This window comes from Anastrepha ludens, chromosome 2, assembly GCF_028408465.1.
Source record: "Anastrepha ludens isolate Willacy chromosome 2, idAnaLude1.1, whole genome shotgun sequence".
In the NCBI taxonomy this organism is placed as follows: Eukaryota; Metazoa; Arthropoda; class Insecta; order Diptera; family Tephritidae; genus Anastrepha; species Anastrepha ludens.
In genome coordinates this window covers 112052459-112078518 of record NC_071498.1, presented here as the reverse complement: position 1 = coordinate 112078518, position 26060 = coordinate 112052459, and the positions used below count along the sequence as shown (strand labels likewise).

General features: G+C 34.2%; 1 protein-coding gene across 2 annotated transcripts in view; it reads right to left on the bottom strand.

Moving 5' to 3' along the window:
* LOC128855103 (rho GTPase-activating protein 7) overlaps positions 1 to 19505 on the bottom strand; it is a 70703-nt gene extending 51198 nt beyond the window's left edge. For both annotated transcript variants that reach the window (XM_054089730.1, XM_054089731.1), the window contains exon 1: positions 18713 to 19505. In XM_054089730.1, coding sequence (XP_053945705.1) covers positions 18713 to 18842 — 130 coding nt within the window. In that variant the 5' untranslated portion in view covers positions 18843 to 19505. The remainder of the gene's footprint in view (positions 1 to 18712) is intronic.
* Between the last annotated feature and the right edge of the window lie 6555 nt (positions 19506 to 26060).

The following is a 26060-nucleotide window of genomic DNA, read 5'->3' as shown; positions in this document are numbered from 1 at the left end:
ATTATTTAAAATCAATACCAACTGATTGCTGTTGTAATTTACGAGCGTGAAAGTTAAGTGATTTTAATTATTGGAAGTGGATTGGTTTCTGTGAGTTTTCCAAAAATTTTCATTCACAGGAAACTCAGTGTCACAGCATTTAAGCACATATGGCCTGTATGACATTTTAGGGCGGGCTAGTTTGTCTTTGACTTTTTATCTCGAAGTCATTCCTAGTAGATTCGGATTCTAAAGTAAATGTTGAGCCCCAAATTTTAAACGAAGCTATATTTAATTAATATGAAAATTGAGAGGGAGTTATGGCAATGAAGATAGAGTGTAGAAAAAGCTCCTGGTGAAAGTAAAATGGCTCAAAAATCAGAATAATTGTAAATAACTTGTTAATTGACAAAACCAAAAAAATATGATTAGAAAAAGAATCTTAAAATAATTTGAAATATTGTAAAATTTAATTGTTTTTTGTTTTTTTGCTAGTTTTCGTTTGATTAACATACAAAAACAAAACACAATATGGTGAGAAGAAAATCTTATAAATAATTTTTGATATGCGCCGCTCAATGCACACATCGATTAACTCCTTTTTTCGAAAAATCTTAAATTTAAGTGTCAAAGCCCTTAGTATAGTCATAACTTTTTATATTTATATAATAACTTTCCTGAATGATAAATATTAGCACCGTTAAATGGCAATTTTATTTGGCAACTGAATAATAAGTAATTTATTTCACAAGCCATTTCGATTAACTCCATACTCTAATACTCGTATAAATCGTTTCAGTACATAAAGACTTACGCTGCAAACAAAAAATAATAACATATTCGGATTCGTGTACCAGCCAAACAAGAAATATTAAAACCGTCTTAAGTTTATTGAAACTGGTTTAAAGCACGGAAATTAAAGCTGAATCAATTGACATGAAATTTTTGGTAAGTGGACACAGCTATTTGCCCAATGACTCAGCTTTTGCCCTTATTGCGTCATGAGCAAAAGAAAAATCAAAACATTTTTCATCTAATCCGAATGATCCACCAAGATTTTTTGCCAACAAAACCTTTAGAACAGTCTATCATTAACATAAAAGTAACCGTCACAGGGCTTCCAGTAAATTGGTTAAAAATACGGTGGATAAAGTTAGAAAGGTCCAAACCCTATCTCATACAATTCAAATGTGACTATAATGAAGATACAGAATTTCAAGCCATTAATATAAGAAAATCTTTAGTGGGTAGACCGTAAAGTTTGAAAAATATAGATCAGCCTTTATTATATCCTAATGGTAGAACTATGACAAAGGAAAAATGGAGAGACATGATGGACCTGCTAAAATTCATTCCTTCTGTTAAACACGATTACTATAACAACTGGTCAACAAATCGAAATGACGAATCCTCGCTTACAGCTGATGAAAAAGACATTATTTATAATATTGCTGAATCATCCCTAAGAGTAATGCCGCTAACATAAAGCTGCTAAAAATTAATTACGAAAATTATTTCATAACCGAACTTCCAATATTCATTTTTATTAAAAATGTATAATAATAGGACTATGAATAAGTTCGGTGCGGTTTTACAACAGATGGCGTAACTTGATTATTATTCCATCGATCCACATTTCCAAACATTCATTGGAGAGCTACTGTCGTAAGGCACAAACGTCAGTATAAGTTTTTTATTTGAAGCGTAAACAACAATATTTTTACCACACTTGAAAATGTCGAATTTCGTGCCAAATAATGTGTTTTTGCGGGGAATTCTTCTTCATTATTTTAATATGAAGAAAAAAGCAGCCGAAAGTCATCGTATCTTGGTGGAAGTTTATGGTGAGCATGCTCTATCTGAGCGAACGTGCCAGAAGTGGTTTGCACGCTTTAAAAGTGGTGATTTTGGCTTGGAAGACGAAGAACGCGAGGGTGCGCCGCCAAAGTTCATGGATACCGAATTGGAGGAATTGCTCGATCAAGATCCGGCTCAAACGCAAGAAGAGGTTGCAAAAACTTTGGGAGTTGATCAATCAACCATTTCCAAACGTTTAAAAGCCATGGGAATGATCCGAAAGGTAGGCCATTGGGTGCCGTATGAATTGAAGCCAAGAGACGTTGAACGCCGTTTTATGGCATGCGAACAACTGCTTCAACGGCACAAAAGAAAGGGTTTTTTGCATCGAATTGTGACTGGCGATGAAAAGTGGGTCCATTACGACAATCCAAAACGTCGGGCAACGTATGGATACCCTGGCCATGCTTCAACATCGACGTCGGCGCAGAATATTCATGGCCTGAAGGTTATGCTGTGTATCTGGTGGGACCAGCTGGGTGTTGTGTATTACGAGCTACTGAAACCGAATGAAACGATTACGGGGGATGTCTACCGACGACAATTGATGCGTTTGAGCCGAGCACTGCGAGAAAAACGGCCGCAATACGCCGATAGACACGACAAAGTTATTTTGCAACATGACAATGCTCGGCCACATGTTGCACAAGTGGTCAAAACATACTTAGAAACGCTCAAATGGGATGTCCTACCCCTCCCGCCGTATAGTCCAGACCTTGCGCCATCCGATTACTATCTCTTCCGATCGATGCAACATGGCCTGGCTGACCAGCACTTCCGTAATTACGATGAAGTCAAAAAATGGATCGATTCGTGGATTGCGGCAAAACCGACCGAATTTTTCACAAAGGGAATCCGTGAATTGCCAGAAAGATGGGAAAAAGTAGTAGTAAGCGATGGACAATATTTTGAATATTAAATTTGTAACCATTTTACGTCAATAAAGTTTCAAATTTCGAAAAAAACCGCACGAACTTATTCATAGTCCTATTAACTAACTTTTTCTGTAATAAAAACTTAAAAATGAAAAGACTAAATTTAACTTTATTCCTTTTTTGAGTGAAAAGAAATTGTTTTTGGTTTTGTGCTAGTTTTGTTTGATTTACATAAAAAAAACATAAAATAATAAAATAAAAATGTTGCATACTTTTTTCTTTACTTTTTTTACTAATATAATATACAATATTAAAAAATGACATATAGCTTGCTTTCTATATATCTTCATCTTGGGACGCCTTATATTAGTCTTCATTTTAACTTCGTATTCATTAAAAATAACTTTCTCTAAATTCGGTTTGCTCAAAACTTACTATGAACTATGAACTAAGTTTTAACCAACTTTTTTTCTTAGAATTTAAAGTAGAATATTCTGGGAATGAAGAAAAAAAATATTATCCGCCCTAATGCACATCCATATCACATTGCCCATTTAACTGTGCAGTACACACTGTGTAATTTTTAATTGAATTTCTGCGGATTAAGCATTAAACAATGGCACTGATGCGAAGAAGAACGTATGAGTGCTGGTGGGAAGTGAGGAAGTGTGATGGGTTCATGGTTTCTGATGCACTAATGTAGTTACAGGTTAAGAGCAATAAGGACAATACCTTGTTACTGCCTATAAGCGTAGGCTGGTCCACATGTGTGCAGGAGTTGATCATGTTTGTGTGCCTGGTAGCTGGTTTTATGGTTCATATTTGTCCTGAAGCGGCAGCGGGCACCCATTCTCGCGAGAAGTCCGCACCCGCCAAACAACAAGAGCTGAAGTTTGCATGACGATAACAACGCACAGAGGCATTCTTCGTTCATGTTAATTGCGTAAGAGGTTTGGGAAAATACGAAAAAAAACAAAAACGAAAACTATTCCTCACCACTCTACCGTATAGCCCGAAATTGCCACCAGCTACTTTTTGTGATTACTCAAAATAAAGTCGCACTGCACGATTAAAAATAGCAGATGGAAGAAAATTGGAGACACTGGAACACTGGATTTGATGCCAAAATAAACTAAACCCCGTTAAGAAAATGTATTATATAAATCTTTAAAGGCAAAAGTTTAAATGCAGAAAGTCAGAGATTTTGCAAGGATCACGAAAAAGATACAGATTTAAATGAGTTTCAGATGGGTTTAGGCGCCAGAAAAAAATTAATTGAGTTGATACCTCGAAAGTGTGAAAAAATTATTAAAAATAATGAGTTGGTATATTAACTATATTAAAATAATAGAACATAAATAAAAATGGAAGTAGAAAAATAGAAGTAGAAAAGTAAAAGTAGAAAACAAAAATAGAAAAATTAAAGTAGACAAATAAAAGAAGAAAAATAAAAATAGAAAAATAAAAGTAGAAAAGTAAAAGTAGAAAAATAAAAGTATAAAAATAGAAATAGAAAAATAATAAATGGAAAAAATTAAAAAATAAAAGTAGAAAAATAAAAATAGAAAACAAAAATAGAAAAATTAAAGGAGACAAATAAAAGAAGAAAAATAAAAATAGAAACATAAAAGTAGTAAAATGAAAGTAGAAATGTACTAAAGTAAAAGTAGAAAAATAAAAGTATAAAAATAAAAATAGAAAAATAATAAATGGAAAACATTAAAAAATAAAAGTAGAAAAGTAAAAATAGAAAACAAAAATAGAAAAATTAAAGTAGACAAATAAAAGAAGAAAAATAAAAATAGAAAAATAAAAGTAGAAAAATAAAAGTAGAAAAATAAAAGTATAAAAATAGAAATAGAAAAATAATAAATGGAAAAAATTAAAAAATAAAAGTAGAAAAGTAAAAATGGAAAACAAAAATAGAAAAATTAAAGTAGACAAATAAAAGAAGAAAAATAAAAATAGAAAAATAAAAGTAGAAAAGTAAAAGTAGAAAAATAAAAGTATAAAAATAGAAATAGAAAAATAATAAATGGAAAAAATTAAAAAATAAAAGTAGAAAAGTAAAAATAGAAAACAAAAATAGAAAAATAAAAGTAGAAAAGTAAAAGTAGAAAAATAAAGGTATAAAAATAGAAATAGAAAAATAATAAATGGAAAAAATTAAAAAATAAAAGTAGAAAAATTAAATTAGACAAATAAAAGAAGAAAAATTAAAATAGAAAATAAAAGTAGAAAAATTAAAGTCAAAAATAGAAAAATGAAAGAAGACAAATAAAAATACAAATAATAAAATAAAAGCAAGAAAATGAAAGTAGAAAAAGAAAAATAGAAAAGAAAAATAGAAAAACTAAAGTAGATATATTAAATAAAAGAAGAAAAATAGAAATAGAAGCATAGAAAATAAAATAGAAAAATAGAAATAGAAAAATAAAACTAGAAAAATTAGAGTCGAAAATAGAAAAAATAAAAGAAGATAAATAAAAATGCAAATAAAAATGAAAGAGATAAATAAAAATACAAATAAAAATATAAAAGAAGAAAAATAATAGTGAAAAAGTAAAAATAGAAAGATAAAAATTAAAAAATAAAAGTAGAAAAATAAAATTAAAAATTGAAAAATTGAAGAATAAAAGTAAAAAAAAGTAAGTATGTAATTAAACAACTTCTTAATGTTGCCACGACTGGCTGAGAATTTCGCCGGTATGTTTCAGTGATATAAAATCTTTGCTGATTTCACGAACTTCACCATAACAATAAACTTTATGACGTTTTGATGCAAAATAAAAATTGAAATGAATGCAGCTTATTCGAAATTATTAATGCTATTTGAAAAAAAATTTAAAATACGTTTATAATAAATATATAAAATTATAATATGTAATAATTTATACGACGGAGAGTTAAAGCGTATACAGAATGAAGGAAAAAAAGTTTGAAGTAAAATATTTTTTTTAAATTTATTTTAACTAATATTTAAAGTGATATTAATAAGTAATTTTCATTTGATAATTTAACTTGTGTTTAGAATCATTTTACAATATAGTCGATAATCGCTCTCCATAAGGTCTAGGTCATAAGGTGCTTTGATAGTCTTCGAAAAGAATTCAGTCGCAGTAAGTTGGATGCATGATTTTTTAGTCGCTGTTTGTGATCTATGGAAAATTGCTTAGTTACGGTTGGTCTGCGAAGATCAAAATGAAGCGAAAAAGTTAAAATATTTTCCCGTTCAGTATATATCTGTGTACAGAGATACTTGCCTTCACATTAAGCCTAATACACTTTTGAGATTTACATGCAAAATAAATATAATGGAATTTCAAATATAAATATAAGAATAAATAATATACAATACAAAAAGTCGTTCTATTGAGGCCTTCAAAATATGACGAAATATCAATTTTGTGTTATGATTATCGGTACGACTTTTTCCTCACATATTTATTTGTTTTCTATGTTTGGGACCGAAAACGTTTCTGGGTTTGGAACCAAATGGAACCACAATTTTGTAAACGTTTGGGTTGTATATAAAAAAGTAGTCTCTCCGTTTTTTTAGATGGAAGTTTTAAGTGTTTTTTGCCATTTTGAATTTGGTGGTTATGGAGAAGTATTTACAAAATTATTTAAATTGATTTGAATGCAAATATTTTTATCACAAAAATATGTTTATGGGGTTTATGGAGGAATTCAGCCTTTACAAACATACATACATATTAATAAAAATTTTCGTTAATTTTTTATAATTTTTTTTCGATATAGTCCTTAATATGGAGGAAATGCGCCTTACCGTGAGAGCAAAAAATTATCATAAATGAACGATAGTTTTAGCCACTTCAAACTCTTTCTTTATTATAATAAAATTTAAAATTTTATTTATTTAATTTATTTTTATATTAATTTATAAAACTACACACCATAAATCTTTCTAGAAAGTAAAAAAAAAATAGAAAATTTTAAAACTTCGAGTTGAAACCAAAAGTTTGCGGAATTTGTATAATTTTTGCGTAAAATTTAAAAATTCTTTTTATATGGCTTGTGTGAGGTACAAGCTTTATATAAAAAAAACAATAATAATAAAAAATTATATTGTACTTTAGCATAAAAATTGTTAGATTTTGTCAAAATGGTAATGTGCGTGCATTTTAATTTAAATTTTAGCAAATACTTGAGCAAATAATTCATAATTTTATTTTTCGTAAATAAATTTGCGAATTTAGAAAAAAAAATATTCACACAACTTAATTTTTGCTCACATTTGATTTTAATCCCTTCAATCCGCACTTCTGTGCGTATTCTATTAAAATTCTTTTGAAATTATTTAAATAGTTTTCCCAAAATTGCATTTCCGCAAATTTTGAATGTTTGCATAATTTTAATACGCACATAAATTCATATATTATAAACGTTCGTATGTGCAAACGCACAAGTGCCTGGCTGCTTCTATGAGGTACGTAAGTGGGGCACGCAACATCAACTTGTTGAATGCATGTAAAATATATTATTTACTTTTCACACGCAGCATATTATTTTATTGATACATACATATATATTTTTTACAACAACAAGCTTTAGTTTTTATTGCACGCCTGCTCACATTATAATCCACATTATTCTCGCCAAATTTCGTGTATTCGGTCACCTTCTGCCAATGCCTCTACTGGCATAAATCTTTTGCATTAAATGGTAAACAACAAAACAAACCGACAGACAGATAGACAGCTGAGGTTACACTGCACTAAACATGACATGGCAGTACAAATCCACCGACTGATTAATGACATTTAATCGTCGCAATTAATTTGGAGACGCATAGAAAATACGCTTAGCACCCAAAGATATATTAAAATTTTTATATTACAAGTCAAATGAAACGGAAAAGAAATAATTTTATATTTAACTTATGTTTTCATTTACAATCGTTTCGTGGGCGAAAAACTCGAAACAAATAAAAGTAAAGATATACATGAAATGTCGGCGTTGAGCTGATGACCTTCGAAATTAGCTAAATTTCAAAATACACAGAAACTAATTTCTGGCGGCTGCCAAGTCGATTGGATTTGTGCGTGACTACTATGCGCTGATCCGTTTAGACATATGCATGTTTAAATATCAAATAATAGAAAAAGTCGTTTTCAATACTGGCCGCCCCTCGGCAGACCATGGCAAGCCTCTGAGTATACTTCCGCACTGAAAAAATTTTCTTATAAAAAGCCATCCATCATTCAGAAGCAATATGAAAAGTTCAGGAGTCTCAATTTGTAGGACAACAACAAGACGCACCCAACAAAATGAAGGAGAAGTTTAACAAACAAGTCTAACAAAGAATGTGCGAGGTGTGGCAATTAAGTTGCGGAAAATTGGCAAAAACACAAGCAAATTAAGTTGCGAGCATAGCCTTGGTTATCGGGCATCACAATAGTCTTCTTCGAACTCCACGCAACGAGAACAACGTTCGTCCTACGAGTGCAAGCGCTTTTGTTTGATAATCCTTAAATGTTAACACGTTCAGCGCCACGGGTTTTAATTGAATTCATTAAAGGGATACCTGCGCTGCAGAAGTAAAAGTGCGTGAGTTTAATTTTATTGTTGACAGCAGAGGAGTTTTTAAGTTAGAACTATAGACGTATTCCCTTCACTTTTAAAAGGACTTGAAATCTCCGAACATCCAAGGGTGATCGATTACAGGGTTTGGCCATCCGTAGCAAAATTGTGAGAGTAACTTTGGCTGCAACGTCATAGGAGATTTGACAGAGAGAGGCGAATGAATTTAAAATAAAATATATGATGTGACGTTAATTAAAAACAATCAGTCTTACAATCAGTGACTGCTCAGATGGCTTTGATGTAACATGAGCAAGGGCGGCGGTAATTTTTTCTTATATCACCAAGCCAATATCAATTTTGTCGTAAACAAAACGCTATGATAATCCCTGTTTAGTAGCAAATTAGCTGATTGCTTTAGGTATGCATGTAAATCATAAAATTGCGTTCTGACTTTATCATTTCAATTTCAAACCATTATAACTACAATATTACATGGGTCGAAAGACTCCTCCTACGTTTTGGAGTCATTTTGTATTGAGCTTTTTTCAATGTATTATAATAAATATAAAATATACTAAATAAAGTATTAAAAGTGGAACTATTGTTTTTTGTTTCATTACTATTAAAAAGAAATCACCTTAAATAAAAAAGTATATTTAAAACCCATTTATTTTGTTATCTGCTTATATTAGGAGAGCTTCCCAAACAATATAGGTGCAATATTTTCGATTAAAGTTGTTGAAAAATAATGATAATCTAAATACCTGGAATAATCTCGGGATCGTAAAAATCGATTAAATGTACATCCCTAGTATAAACGTAGTTCAAATTTTAAAAGAAATTTCGTATTGTCTACCAAGATAAAAACTAATATTTGAATGTTTCTGTGGTTGTGTCTTTATATTGTTCGGGATCAGGGAAATATAATAACAACAACCCGAAAATCATGGGATTGAAAAAGCAAAAATCGACAGCCTTAATAAACACCTACTTCAAAATTTTTTAAAGAATTCGAGCTGTGTGCAAAGTAAAAGAAAAAAAGTAAATTTTCTCAGCGTTTAGTGGCTCTTGAAAAGTCTACGTGTTGGGCGTGCCTCCTGTTTATATTTTTTTTTAATTTACTGACTTGATAGCAAAAAATTTAGTTCACTTCATTTTCAATATTTCAGTTAGGATATGGCCACCTAACTTTGGTAGTTTATGCGACCAATCACCGGTAACTTCATCTTCTTTTCGAATGCGATACCACAGCGAGAACAAGGAATAGACATCTCGACCTGGTATGGTCAGAAGAAAGGTACAAACGTTCAGCCCAATCCAGCTCCATTTTAGGTTTATTTAAATAACTTGGTCCGGATTAAGTACAATGACGAGTAAAGGGCACAAAATTCCTGAAGGCTGAATTGCAAATCTTAACCTTTTTCATTTCATTCAAAATGCGCAACAGAATTCTAGTATTAAAATTCTGTTCAAGCATTTTCCTGATACCCAATCACTGATTTAAGCAAAGTGCGCCATAAAATGCGAATACCTTCGTGAGTTGCTTCAATTACTCAAAATTAGTCATAAAGCGCTGCAGTTCCGAAAATAGAACCAATTGCCCAAAAAATTCCAACTTGATTGGGTATTAACTGTTATTAAACATACATAAATAACAAAAGTATACAAATATGACCCAAAAAGTGAGCTCAATGACGCAAAAGTATATTTCAAGTAATATTTTCTATTTTGAAGTTGTTCTGTAATCAAGGGTGGTAAACGCAACAATATAAGCACGTCAAGTGAATTTAATTAATGCTACTATTTTTAAAATTTGAAATTCCATACCTAAAAATAAATATACACAAACAATAATAAATAAACAAAGGACATAAGCGGATGACACTCAACGACTAGAGGTGAATTTTTTCTTTTAATTTGTAAGAATTTATGAGTATAAATGCGCATTTGTATAAGAGACTCATACCTGGTATACCTAATACCTATACTCTTATCTCTATGTGTGTATATGTAGGTATGTGTGCTATTTATTTATGAAAAGGGTGCAGCAGCGTAAGCGCCAAACAAAAGCCATTGTGCGAAGCAACAAGTGGAGCCACAAGTGGGCAAAATGCAATGACTAAGTATGCGAATATAAATAATATGCGCAAGTGTGTATGCACTTATACATACATGCGAGACTATGAGAATAACGAGGGGAAAAAACGAAAAACTGAAAAAGCGATAGAACGCATTGAAACTGAAAGTATGAAATACTTCGTTGTCAAGGACGCTTTAGAGGAAAATATACATAGAACTGCTATCGCATACACCTACGTAATTGTATACCCCATACAAGGCTTTTGTGAACTAGTTTAGAAAAGACTAGTTGAAAAGAGACTAGTTAAAAAGTGCCCAAGACGGTAATTAAAACAAAGATATATTAAAAAAAAAAAACAGTTATATAAAAAAAAATGATTTTATTTACTATACGGTAACCATATTTTATTATTATTTGTTTTAGGAATTTGTTTACGACACGAAATCAGTAAATGAAAACACAAATTGTGGAAAAAGAAGCGTTGCATCGCCTACTTTCGACCAAATATACGAACCGTATGAACTACACCATATATGTGGTACTAAGCACTAGTTCCGAACTAATGAAAAAAAGTATCAAGGAAGATGATATTTATCCCTCAGCTGTATATTTTAGAGTGAAAGTGAGTCACCAACGAATGACATTAAAGAGGCACTGGAGCCAGGCACGTTTACGAATTCCTCACAAAAGCACAAGTACGGACTGGTGGCTCTCACTGCGGGTACTACTCGTGTGAAGGCAAGCAGTTCATATCATATAACTACCTATGCTTTATTTGCTTTTGTGTAGGTGTGTTCGTTTGTTTTTAGCTTGACATGTGTTTACTCTTGACACATCGTTACGCTGCAGGGAGGTACCACTCGTTGGGCTGTGTGCTATGTTTGCCGATGGGTAATTACACATAGAGACAATAATTGCTGCAGAAATGCGCATAAATTTCTAGCATGCGAGAACCTAATTGAGTGCTATATGAGGTGCTGGTGTAGTAAGTCATTAATAAAGGAAGATGCAAAATTTAACGATTTAATGCGCATTGGACATTATTTGAAATTTGTATGGAACATGTAAAGGGTGCTAAAAATACTGTAAATTATTTATGGTACAATAATATTTGAGATAATAAGTGTGACAAGTTATTCTTTTCTGAATCATTTACTAATAAGCGCTTGTTTATTTATGAAAACAGAAAAATAAATAAAATTAAGTTACATAAAATATTCAAAGAGCTTTGCTTCTATTTCCCAGCAGGCATGACAACTTTGTCTGAAGTATATTCAAATTCTTTTCTAAGACTCCTTCACTGGCTTGGATACCGACCTTGATCTTCCATATAAGAACGCTGTTTGCTCAATGCATCGGTATCACGCAATCTGGGATAAACATACAATGCTAAGGAATATGGCGATTTGAATATGCTTCAGTATAAATACGTCGCGCCTCGGTACAAACCCATTCGCATGACCATACATGAAATGCGAGTGCAAGGCAATGACAAGCAAAGACTAAAAAAGCTTAAGAGTGTTCGAGCGAGGTGTGCTCCGAAAGGTGTTTGGCCCCATGCGCTAAACGATGGAACGTACCGAATACGCTACAACGATGAGTTGCTGAACTTATGCCGAAGAGAAGATGTTGTTAAACACATTAAATCCCAAAGGCTTCGGTGGCTAGTGGAGGGCAACCACCCTCAAAAATCCTCTTTAACAACAAACTCTTTAACGACCCGTGTCCGATCTGAAAAAGCTACGTTGCTTTTGACGTTTACTTCTTTCATTTTGACAGTACGAATAAGAAGCACAAAGCCTGTCGCCAGTATAGAACACAAAACCACCAACAAAAGACAAAGAAGAAATAGTCCTTCTGCTTTCGAGGGACTTAAGGTTAATCAAAAGGAGGCGAGAATTATATGCAGTGATGGGAGTGGAGAAATTTAGGTAAGAAAGGGAAATCCTTTTGAATACATTTAATTCTATCAAAAGCAAATTAGCGATGAAGTCTCCAGATGAATGCAGCATATTCTAGCTTTGGGCAAACAAAAGATGCATAAAGTAGAATAATTTCAGTGTAGGGACCTGTGAAATTAAAACTATTTCGACGAACAAAGTCTGATGCAGCATGTGATTAAGATATGATAAAATTGATGGGGGAAGAGATATGGATTTTTGGGTGTTTTTGAATTTGCACAAAATTCAATGGTCTATAGAACGGCATATCCGAAATTATTCTAAAAATTATAATTGAAAAGTATGAAGTTTTTATAAAAATGTTACGAAGTTTTGGGAAAAATTTTACGAATTTTTGATAAAAATTTTATAAAATTATTATTACACAAAATTTAATCGATTATAAAACTTTATACCCAAAATTATTCTAAAAATTATGATTTGAAAGTGTGAAATTTTGATGGAAATTTTATGAATAGTTTTCTTGAATTTGCCCAAAGTTCAATAGTCTTTTCTATTAAACTGCACATCCAAAATTTTTCTAAAAATTATGATTGATTTTATGAATTGTGTTTTTGTTTTTTTATTTGTTTGAATAAAAACGAGATATGGAAGATTACACGAATGTCTTTGATCTCATCAATAGACTGCAGGGGGTACCAGAGACATGGAGTTCGTACTACGTTACGTAGTTTGGAGAATGTAAAGGATTTGTTAAAGGGTTGCCAATTAATAAAAATCATCAATCAAGTTACCTGGATGTTTAAAAATGGCTGCTTAAAATTTTTAAAGTGTTTCCTACTACCAGCATAAAATAAGAAATTTGTATGAAAATATTTCTGCAAATAATATTAGAAACTAGAATGCCCTTTTAGCCATCCAAAAATGTATGACATTATAAGAATAATGCAAATGAAACGACTCAGCAGGTAGTACAATATAAGGAAACAACCATTCCAAACTATATCTGTTAGTACCTAGCATAATTTCAACAATCTAAAAACGTTGGATCCATTTTAAGCCGTTGGGAGAGTTTCTCTTCCAAGTTGTCATGTGTGTATTGGCGCTATCCTAGGAATGGTGCTACCTCTGAGCGACACCTTCTTTTTATGAGACTCTTTTTGATGCCAGAAATGGGTTCGGAGATTTGGCTGTCGAGAAGCACTGACTTATAGCGTAAATATGTTCGTAACCACAGTGGCAATGGAACCCGCAACTAACCGAATTGTAATCGCTCATATAACCACCCGCCTATGGCAGTTGTCGTAAATCTATTTATAAATTAACAATCGAGTTGAGGGCGCATAAACGAGCGCCGCAACACTTTTGTTGCAATTTCTTACTTTTTTAATTTTGCGTTTCCTTATTTATATTTTTTACTGCACGTACTTTTATTATGCGTGAACAGTGCTCAAAAAAAAAAAGAGGAAAATCTATAAACATGTTTTAATATAAATAAACACTCACATAAATAATATCGCATAGATTGATGAATAAGTATACAACTCGTATTTCTATATGGTCTGCTTCGACGTAGATTTCGCATTACCTGCTTTTCTTTTATTTAATTTTGGCTTGCTTTTTGATTGCCCTAAAGGTGTGAGAAATGTAAGGCGGCAGGCGGCAATTGGCTTTCAGCGCCTCAGCATAATATTAATAATTTAATACTTAATTGCGCAACACTTAAGAAGTTGGATTTTTAGTTTGCCGATATAATTTTTCTTTTAAATACAGTAATAGCTCGATATTTATACACATTTATTTTTATATTTTATGTTAATGGAAATTCAATTTTTTTTTATATTCCTGAATGTCGCTAGAAGTTTTACTGGCTTCAAAACTACCTATTTCAGCTGTCTAGGCTTACGTGCCCAGGGCCAAAGAATAATTGTTGTGCTCACGAAGCCTGCGATCGGAATTGTGTCCACTCGCACACCACGATCATCGCGGTCGATCAGCACGGTAAGTAATAATTATTCGTTAGCTTTTGACGTTTGCCGAAAGCTGCTGAATTTATCAAATACCAACAGAAGAAGCGAACCTGCATTTCTTCATATAGGTGAGGCTGTTAAAGATAGGATTAATGATCATTCAATTGCTCGAAATTATAAAAATGTGTAATATTTCTGGTATTTACTTTGCACCATCGTTTAATATAATGAATGCGAAAATTGTAATGCTTTTTCTTTGATTAGACAAGTACAACATTTGGATATGAACCTGATTTCAAAAATTTTCTGGAAAACGATTGAGAAACCCATATTTTAAGCGAATATTTAATAATGGTCAGTAACCGCTTCATCGAATATGAAATTATTGCGAGTTTTGTTAGGCAGTTTGAAATGCATCGTAAGCTGTTTTCTTCTATATAAACAAATAAATGTCGTGATTGTTATACGGAGAAAATGCGCAGCACCATCAAAGAAAAAAATGAATAAAAATCAACCAGAGCTTTCCACCACTTGAAACTTACATTTTATTACACCAAAATTCAATCAGCTATTAAACGGCGTACTCAAAATTTTTCAAAAAATTTCGATTGAAAATTGTGAAATTTTGATGGAAATTTTATAAACTTTTTGTTTTAAATTTGCACGAAGTTCAATGGCCTATAAAACGGCATACCTGAAATTTTTCTGAAAATTATTGTTAATAAATGTAGTTTTATTAATAATCAGAAATTTCGATGAACATTTTTTCGAACGAAATTCAATGGTCTATAAAACTGCATATATAAAATTTTTCTAAAAAATTATTATTAAAAAGTGAGAAATTTCGATGGAAATTTTATGATTTCTTTTGTGTTAATTTGCACAAAATTTTATGGTCTATTAAACTGCATATGGGCGGCCGCCGTAGCCGAATGGGTTGGTGCGTGATCACCATTCGGAAATCACTGAGAGGTCGTTGGTTCGAATCTCGGTGAAAGCAAAACTAAAAAAAACATTTTTCTAATAGCGGTCGCCCCTCGGCAGGCAATGGCAAACCTCCGAGTGTATTTCTGCCATGAAAAAGCTCCTCAAAAAAATATCTGCCGTTCGGAGTCGGCTTGAAACTGTAGGTCCCTCCATTTATGGAACAACATCAAGACGCACACCACAAATAGGAGGAGGAGCTCGGCCAAACACCTAACAGAAGTGTACGCGCCAATTATTTATTTATTTTTTTTTTTTTAAACTGCATATATAAAATTTTTCTAAAAATTGTGAATTTTGAGAGGAAATTTTACGCATTATTTTTTAATTTGCACAAACTTTAGTGAGCTAAACAACTACAAACTGGAATTTTTTCTAAAATTTTATACTAAAAAGTGTGAAATTTCGATGAAAGTTTTATGATTTTAAAGGAGAACGAATTATGTTTTCACAAAAAAATTAAAAAAATTAAATAAGGAAAATGTACTGCGCAATCCGCAGCCTTCTAAAACTTTTAAAAAGTACACACTGGCTTCAGGAGAGATAAGGGCAAGTTCCTCATCAAATGCTATAATGGTCTATGAGCCTTAAAGTGACCCACAATCGACAACCTCTTCAACCTAACCTAACCTAAATAAAAAACAAATAAATTCTCAAAACTTGTCTATAAGTCCTACTGCTATAGTTTAGTTCACGCAGCGTAGTAGATATACAAATTTTCGAACTCAACTTCAAAATTTTACCTAAAGCAATATTTTACTAGTTTCGTAACTAAAGTTTTTCTTGCACTCTTAGTGTTCAAGAATATTTACATATAAAAAGTAATGAATGCCTTTGTTTTAATACAACTTGCTCTTTGAGAACTGGACTATGCGTACGCACTGCAAAAGACATTCAAATAGTGATTAGAAGAGGCCAGTCGCTAAGCAAGTCGCGTTCTTCAACATCTTCGATTTCGTAGCTATTTCGAAAAACTTTTTCTTCAGTATTTAAATGATTTGGTAAAACCTGTTATGCAGTACAACCGGGGTAGAGTGAATTGCGTCATGTAAGGTCTGTACACTCAACTAAAATGGTTCATAGAACTCGAATCAGGAAGTTATAGAGAATATTAGTTAATTCACTCATAAATAGGTAAACTAATTTTATTTAAAATAGAATATCCTATTAAACTCAACTACCTTTACAAAATTATATTTTTTCCAAAAAAGTTTTTAATATTGACATTCTTCTGGTTTTTGCCTTCACGACACTTCTTCACAGCTTCTGCACTAAAATATACAATTAAAAGTATATTATCAAGGAAAGTTGTGTTCTCTTTGGCCTACTCGATAGCCTAGTTAAGGGCTGTTATAACTTTTGGCGCCGTTATAAAATCAAAAAAATTAGAATCATTCAATTTGTTCGTTCACTCTACTCAGAACAAAAGAAATTTGGTTTTCACTCTCCAGAGTACTCAATGAAGGCAGTTTTGTGTTCACTAGACCGGGTAGTTGAGTTTGGACGAGATTCATTCAACCCTGTTTGTACTATATTTTGTAGACAATTTTGCATTGAATGAATCTTTGCTGAGAAATTTGTAATTCTTAAGGCTTTTTTTTCTTTTTTCGGAATTTCTATTTTCGGAATTCTCATTTTCGAAATTTTCGAAATAGCCAAACTGCATCAAAAATATGAGTATAACTGACATTTTGTAAGGGGGAATACAGACAGTTAGTATTTTAATAAACATGGTAAATTTAAATTGAAATTAAATTGAAAATCAAAAAAAATTTGCCGCCATAGCCGAGTATTGGCCTTTGCCATTGGGAGTAATTTGGAGGACGTAGATTCGAATCTCTCTGAAACACCAAAATTAAGAAAAAGTTTTATTTAATAGCGTTCGTCCCTCGGCAGGCAATGGCAAACCTCCGAGTGTCTTTCTGCTATGAAAAAAGTTCCTCATAAAAAATATCTCCCGTTCGGAGTGGTAAGGGTTGCAAGCGCCAATTATATATATATATATATATATATATACATATATACATAAATATATGTATGGGATATATGTACAAATGTAATGAAACAAATGAGTCTAATCCGTAAAGCTATACGAAAATAAGTTATTTTACACAAACAAAACGTGACAATGTAGTTAATTTTATTTTAAACTATATTTCTAGAATAAATACATATACAGTGGACCTTCTTTTGAGTGGACCCTCAACGTCAACCAACTTTTGTCTGCTCAAACGCGGCCTCCACTTCATCATCATCATAAATTTCTAGCTCAAGAGGGAGGAATTCGTTTCGATACCTAAGACTTGGTATAGAGAAAAATGTTCGCCCAAGGGAGGTGCCAGTCTAAAGGAGGCGCGTCTGTTAGAAGAAGTTACATTCTATTTAAAATAATTCCATGGAAATCCGATTGAAACTTCATTTTAACCAGATTATCAAAAACACATTTACGTAATTTTAGTTTATATGTTAAAGTGTTTAAATGCTTAAACTATTGCACCATTTTATACAAAAATTGCTGCTTCATGGCCGAAAAACTCGGATTGAAATATTTGAGTTTTTATTGGAAAATTTAGAAAATAAGTAGATTTCTAATCTGTTTTCATAATGTGCAACGAATATGCGAAAGTGTACTGATTCGAAACCTCGGTCACGAAACACCAACTGATAGATAACGATATTTTTCTAATAGTGGTGGGCCCACGGCAGGCCATGGTGAGCCTCCGAGGGTATTTCTGCCATGAAAAAGCGCCTCATAAAAAATCATCTGCCACATATGCCACAGAGGCGGCATAAAACAGTAGGTCCCATTATTTATGGAAAAACATCAAGACGCACACCAATAATCAGAGAAGGAGCTCGGCCAAAAACCCCCAAAAAAGGGCGCCAATGATATATGTGTAACATAAATATATACCTACATAATAAATTAACAGAAAAAATTTAAAAATAAAAAAATATATATATGTATTTTTTTAAGATTTTCAATGACAGTCACTGCTTTAATGTATATTTGTATGCGGGCATAACCCTATTCCAGACATTTTAGATATCTAAAATTAATTTGTGTAGAAGGCATAAAAATGTATTCTTTGATTAATTCATAATTACTTATTATACACTTGCACATGTTGTGGTAGGCTATAAATTAGCGCACGACTGTAACCGCAAATTCTGCTGCTTCTTGCAAGTGGCAATGAAAATTGAACAGATCACAGCGCGTACATTCACAAATCAGCAAATATCATAAAATTCGCACACTTTACGTCGATAAACACTACAAATTCTTAGAAAGGTATTCAAAGTTCGAACATCTCTCAGCGTATAAAATGCCAGCAGCAAGTGGAGTGCCAACCAGTGGCTGCAACAGCTGATGTCTTTGTATTTGGAATTTGGAAAATTTATTTGTATGCAAGCTGTTGTGTGTTTTGGAATTCCTAGTTGTCTTCGAGGCTTTTGGAAAATACTTCATACCATAGGCGTAAGTGTGCGTGTACATAGTGAAAGAACAATGAAACCCACCTGCAATCTTACGTTCGCGCATTTTGCGCCATAGAGCCTCCGCTTTTCGTTTCGGCCAATTTTCGAATTTTTGCGAAAAGCTGCGAAAGAATTTATACTCGCGTATCGTTATCGACATGCGACGCTGCATTTTGACAGGTTGCGTGGCCGCCGTTTGAGGTGACGGCGGCGGTGATGGTGGCGGTGACGACGACAGTTGTGTAGTTTTAATGGTGCTGGCGAAAGAAATATGCGAGGGAATTACTTCCTGAGCTTTCGAGTTTTCGTTTATACTTATTTGCTGTTGCCTTCGACTTTTGGGCAGCCTACGATAGTGAGTGGTTCAGGTTTTTTATTTGTTTTTATTTTCTATGTCAACGCAAGCACACCGACACACACACTAACTACCACAAGCGCAACGCGCACACGTTCAGTCTCCTCTGATTATTTGCAATAATTCAAATCTTTTGGCGCGCTACGTAATTTTCAAATATCTAATGCACTCGCGAAGACACTCTGCTACTGGAGACACCCAGGTGATTTGTCTACTTAACCCAGCCTACGCCAGCGTAAATCAATCAAATCAAAAATTATGTTTATTATTTATGATATTTTTTTTACGTGAATATCTTCTATTATTCCGTTTTTTTTATTACTCTCACGCAGTTTCCTTTGCCTTTTGGCAAATCGAAATTCTCGTTAATTTTTGAATGCTTCTACTACCGCTACAACACTACACTTGTGATAAACGCTCTGAACGCTCGACGCGGAATAACATTTGTTGCCGCCGCTTCGACGTGTCTGTAATCAACGGAGCCTGTAATAGCACTAATGAATATGCGAGCAACTTGGCGAAATGGCGTGCAAATGTGGCGCAACAGTGCGCCGAGATGCCATTACCAATGCCAACAAAAAGGAGGTAGCAGGCGCAGCCAGTGGTGATGAGGAGAGAGGGCGGCAGTGGGTAGCATCAGCATCATGCTAGTCATAGCCTTTCAGAGCTGGTGCGGTGGCGCTGTGGCTTTGAAATGGGTATTCGGATACGAGTAGTTAGCCATATGACTAACGTGCCGTTAGACAGTGTGTCTAGCTGGCGGGCTAAGTGTTTAGCAGTTATTGGTAGTTGGCACGAGCGGCCAGCTCACCATGAATGCCACATTTTTTGTGCTGCGTATCATCAACAGCAACTAGGTGGCAGGCTGACTAACTGCCTCTGTGCTGTGCTCTGTTGTGCTGTGCCATTGTCTTATCTGTGTAACAGCTAACACAAACGTAAACAATGCCGAGTAGAGTGAGGTTGAGCAGCCGAAAGCTTCTACTACTTTGCCGAACAGTCGAACAAATTCATCATCGCCATCGTAATCACCATCGATACGATTGCTCGTTCGCGTGTTCGGCTCTTGATAGACACAAATAAAGTATGCCAAAAGGCAATAACAGCAACAACAAGCGCAGCGTCACTAACACAACAAAGTAGAATAAATAGCCACCAAAAAAAAAGAAGGGATATGGCAATGAGCGGCGGAAGCGAAGTGAATGCTCAGCAAAACGTTTAAACGATGTGCGAAATGTTGTTAGTTTGTTTGATGTTCTGCTGGTATGTAGTATTGTATTTTAAAAACATTGATGAGTGCGTGTGTTGGAGGGTGGATGGGCGTGTGCATACACCCTTATTGGCAAAAAGGATAATAATTGCGTCGCGCGTGCTTATGACGTCATAGTGATGAGGTAGTTAATTGAAAGTGTTTGAGAGCGATGGTTGGTGAAATCTATATACATATATGTGTATATATGTTTATATATATTTATGTATATATATATTTAATTCTCGCACTTGTGCGCACTTGCTCGTGCATACGCATGTATTTATGAATTTCATTGTGCTTACATGCACATGATTTGCAATGTTTTGGTGTTAATTAATAACTTTTTGCATACACTGTATTTGTATTTGCTTTGACGCTAAGCTGTGGCTTAATGGAATTGCTTGAGTTTTTCATTAGAAACCTGCATTTGTGTGCTTTTGTGGAACGCAGCTGATAACATTCCTGGTGTGCCAGGAATAGCATGAAGAGATGTGCGAATTAAATGCATCCATAACAGGCACAGCTGACCTAGCGCAATATTTCATGAAATGAGGTAACACGGCGTATGAGTAACTCATTACTCGAAATACTTTACTTGTTATACTCAGTAGATTCCAAAGGATGACAGATTATGGAAATTTCTATGAATTGTGGTGCACATATGTAGACATATGCACATGGACACTGATGCTTAGAGAATATAAATGTCCTGAAGGTAGAATAATAATGATTTTTTTTAGAAGCGGTAATAGACAAAAAATGTGTTTATGAGAACGATAGGTGCTGCATGTGGCGTATGAGCAACAACGGTGACAGATTAACCTTACGGGGAGGAGATGATGTCAAATTCGATATACTAAGACTTAATTATTGTTCTTCATTGGTGACCTTAGTAACTGAACTCGTTCTCGAACCTTTACATCTACTGATTATTTTTGTTTTAAAAAAAATAACCTGGGTTTAGTCTAGAGCAATACGTGTAACACATACAACGAAGCGAATGCTAGAAGTACTTTGGACCACCTACTTAATAGCTGCTCTGCTCTTTCTAGAACTAAAAACATGTGCCCAGGATCAACATATTTTTCATTCCTGAAGGATATTGCTGACAAAAGGCTGAACGGCTAGTTGAAACTCGCGAAGACGTGCATTCAGAATTGCATAAAATAAAAATTCGTCTCTAAATACACAGCACTGGCCACACAATGAACCATAGAGATCTAAGTGAGATCTTTTTACAGTTCAGCTAGCATTACCTAACTTAACCTTGGTAAAAATAGAGCTCTTCAGGCTATGGCTTAAATTGTAGTAGATAGCTGAGAATTATTTCATAGCAATATATAGTTGTATTGTTGTCACCGAATTGAAAATATGTATTAGAAAGGGTGCTACATTTCGCTTTTGGAGTTTAATTTAATTCAGCCAAAAATAAAAGGCACATAAATACTTTTCAATACTTTTTTTATTGGAAAAATAAATCTTTGTCATTAAATATAAAACACAATTTCACTCGAATGAGTTCTATGGCGTGGCTAACCCAACCTAGCAACCCAATTTTCACCAAATTTAGGCGAGTTTTTGTACTTAATTAGAAAATGGCAACTACTATTTCATTTTTCAATTTTTTACCCACCTCCAAAAGCTTTCAGTTACGTTTATCCTTAACTTCTCAACAAATAGTCTATTGGAATCAAATCCCAGTGTCAAGAAAACAGTGGCCATCAGCGCTTAGGCTGATTATCCAATTTCTGTCTTTCAATATTTGACTTTAATATTTCTTATTTTCGTTGAAGCGAAAAGCGATCCCTTTTGTGAATTTCTAACCAAGAATGAAATTTTTGAGGCTTCCATTCAAAGCCATTTTAGCAGTAAAAGTAATAGTTACCAAACTATGGGCTACCCTTTGCCTACAGTGAACCAGAATGGAAAACTTCGTTATAGTTCCTATAGTAGACAAAAAAAAAAAAAAGAATAAAAAAAAAACAGAACGGCGTCTGTTGAATTTAGTCGATATTTTTTTTAAAGTTGTTCAGTCTTTACCCAAAATTATAAATCGAACTATCAAACTTTCTAAAAAAATTTAGAAAAATATTGCGAACTTTCAAATAAATTTTCAAGTTTTTAATCTAATTTTTTAGAAACGTTTCGAGTACGCAGTTTTATTCCAGTGAATTTTGGTGCAATAAAGTGCAAAAACTTTTTCATCATAACTTCTTTCTGGTGTTGCGTCGGTTTTCGCAGTGTTTTAATTTTTTGAAATATTTCAAAATTTCAACTTTTTAACAAGCATTGTTTGAGTTTTTCTGGGTATGCAGTTATAGGCCCATGGATTTTAATATAATAGAGTGTAAATTTTGTGTTCTGTTGCCTGTTGATTTTTGACAAATTTATTTTGTTGACGGTGCTAAGCTTTTCTTTTATATAAATTCGAGCGCGTACTTTTTATGGTTACACCTATGCGTTAATTACTGCCACGCGAAGTTAGGACAGCTGAGAAGAAGATACCGAGATGATTCCACCTCGTCTTGTAGACAGCTGCAGCAGCTTTAAGTTCCCTCGAGTGCTTTTTATCCACTCGTGGCTAAAATAATCTCGGGTCAAGAGAGCCGCAATATTTTCATTCCATAGGAAAACTATCTTATTGCAGTAGTTTCCTGCAATATCCCTGTAACCAGGTACCCTACTGAGGTTAATTTCAAAAAATTTCGATATGGTTGAAAGGGACATCAGACATTCCCAACCAGTTTTGAATGCAACAGTTGTTGCGTAGCTGTTGGAATAAATGTTTACACCATGGCAGTTATTACAAAAGTGACAATTACTTGCGATTACTTCGACTTGGAAGACACCGTAGATATCCGATAGCCTGAACTTAAGCATGACGCATAGTTCCACGCAGTCTAATCCTCCACCGACGTTTTCGTCCAACTTCAAGCCATCCGTGAACAGGTTCTCCAGGCACCGTAGCCCGAGCCTCTCAGTCTGACTGACTACAACTACGTTTTCTACGCCCACCACATTTGGCTTTACAATAAGCATTAGAGTAGGAGTGGTTGGAAGTGCCTCACTGATACCAATGAGCCCAAAGTAAAGGATGGCAAGCATTCCATTCTAGCGAGCTATGTTAAACAAAATGTTAAATGTTTGTTTTGTCAACAACGCGAGAGCAAAGCCAAAGGCTAAATTGGTGATAAAATAGGCTATTATTAGCCCACAACCCACGCACCAACTATAACACATTACAGACAAACACTCTATGTGGAGACCGGTTAAAATGTCAAACGGCAAAATGTGTTGTGTTGCATGTAATGAACCACCCACTGCACCCAACCATCTTTCAAGCTATTCCCAGCCCCAAATTTCCATTTTTTTCATTCCAACACTTGTTGATGTTAACCGCTTGAGTAAATATTATCAACATCAACAAGAGGTGAGAGGCAAAAGGCCAACCAGGCTCCAAGTCAGTTAAAAAGAACAAAGGTGCAGCTGAACTAAGAATTTATTTGTATGAGAACAATAAATGGATTTAGACGGAATGGCCACTTCACTCACTTTTCGCTATAGCGAACATTTGACTGGAAGTGATGGAAGAGTGGCTGGATGTAAGAGTGAGAGTATTAGTAAAACTAACCGAGCAGCAGATACAAATGAAGGATTAACGTAGTACACAGACACTGCTTCAGAACAGCAACAGACACAGGATAGACTTACGACAATGACGTACACGAGGATGCCAAGTGTTGATGAATTGACAGGCATTTGAGAATCACGTCCTAATTGTATTGATGCAAAGAGTTCGAGCTTGTTGATCGAAAAGCTGCAAATGTATGCAGAATACACAAAAACTAAATCCGCCATGAGCTACGTACGGTATGCTAAGCTCGAGGCAGAGGCGAATAGGAGGCAAGTGAAAAAACAAGATATATTGAGTGATAACCTAAATTGACTTGTTGTCATGTAAATTCCTCTTGATTACTTTTATTTGCTAGCCAGGAGCTGCATAAAGCATCAGATTTTTGCACTGAGCGAAGATGTCATGTCTGTAGGCAGAAACGGAATGGCCACCAATGCATGCCTAGCAGTTGATTTTTAAGCTTTGAGTAGGTGCGATGATGCACAGCCGTTCTTATAATAATGCCGGTTGCATATCGGCAGAAAAAGGGAAACTTCGAAGGAGCGACCACCACTAGCAACAGAAATGGTCAACTTAAAGCTTGAAAATTAACCACTGCTGTTTTTTTATTTTATATATCACCTAGTTTCTGCAGTAGTTTCTTTATCCAAAAAAAAAAAAATGAAAAAAATAAAATTACTATGCCTCTCTAAGTAAAAGAAAATACATCTACTGTTAATTGATATTGTTTGAAATTTTAAAGCATAAAAGAAGCGATGGTGCCATTTTCGCGTACTTCCCTAAAAAATATTTTTTGTTCGATTATGACACTACTGAACATTAAACGGGTCATACTTTTCGATTTCGATACTAGCAGATACGGATTGTACATAAAGTTATAAGAAACGGGTTCTGTTGCGCGTATTTTTCAAGCGCGGCAGTCGTATTGTTTCAAATTCAAACACAAATTTCCAACAGCGTCCGTACGCTTTAAAACTTTTTGTATTTCTCTCTTATTTCTTACGACTACCCCGATTTACACCAAGTGACACATATTTATAGCTAGTCAGAGTGGCCTGATATTACAGTTAGATCTAGTAAATATGTAATAAATAGCAATAGAATGTATGTTACTGTAATTATGCTTACTGTATGTATATATGCAAATAATGAGAGATGCTCATAACATAACAGAAATAAAGTGCAAGTGAGAAAGAATGCGAATATGAGAATAATGGCAACATACAAAAATAAGAGAATGATATTTACTGCTCGGCCGTACTTTTCGTCGGTAACACTCCCTTGCCCGTAAACAAGTCTGACAACACATGTTTCCTTTACTAGGTACCGACATCTAACACCGCTACTTTTGCAATCGGTCGATGAAGAATGCCTGATTTGGTTTCTACCATAGAGCTCCGAACTTGGCCATCCTTCGCTTTTACCACATCTACAATTCTGCCTTTCGGCCAGCAGTTCCTCGGCAGGTCTTGGTCTGCAATTATCACGACATCGCCAATACGTACTGGGCGTTGTTTTGTGAACCACTTGGTACGTCTAGAGATGACCGGTATATATTCCTTCACCCATCGATGCCAAAAGCGGTCAGCGAATTGTTGGGTCAATTGCCAACGTTGACGCAGATTGACGGTGTCGCTACATATTGGCTTGTAGCCATCCGATGACCCAATCAGCAAGTGGTTGGGAGTAAGAGCCTCGTCGTCACCATTTTCTAAAGAAACAAATCTAAGCGGGCGGGCGTTCAGGATAAATTCTACTTCATTCAATGCACTTCGCAAGCTTTCATCGCTGAAACTTGTTGAAGGTAGTATTTCATAAAGCACAGTCTTCACTGATCTCACAAGCCTTTCCCATGCACCACCCATATGGGGGGCGCTTGGTGGATTAAATCTCCATTTTACTCGGTCGAAAGATGAGGCGATACCATTCAAATCGATATTTTTCAGACTCTCGCTAATTATTTTTTCAGATGCCTTGAAATTGGTGCCGTTGTCCGAGAATATCTCCCTGGGATAGCCGCGTCGTGATATAAAGTTGCGTATCGCCATGATACAGGAACTGGTATTTAAGCTGTGGGCAACTTCGATGTGTATAGCGCGAAGCGTTAGACATGTAAATAGAACGCCCCATCTCTTTTCTCGCCTTCTTC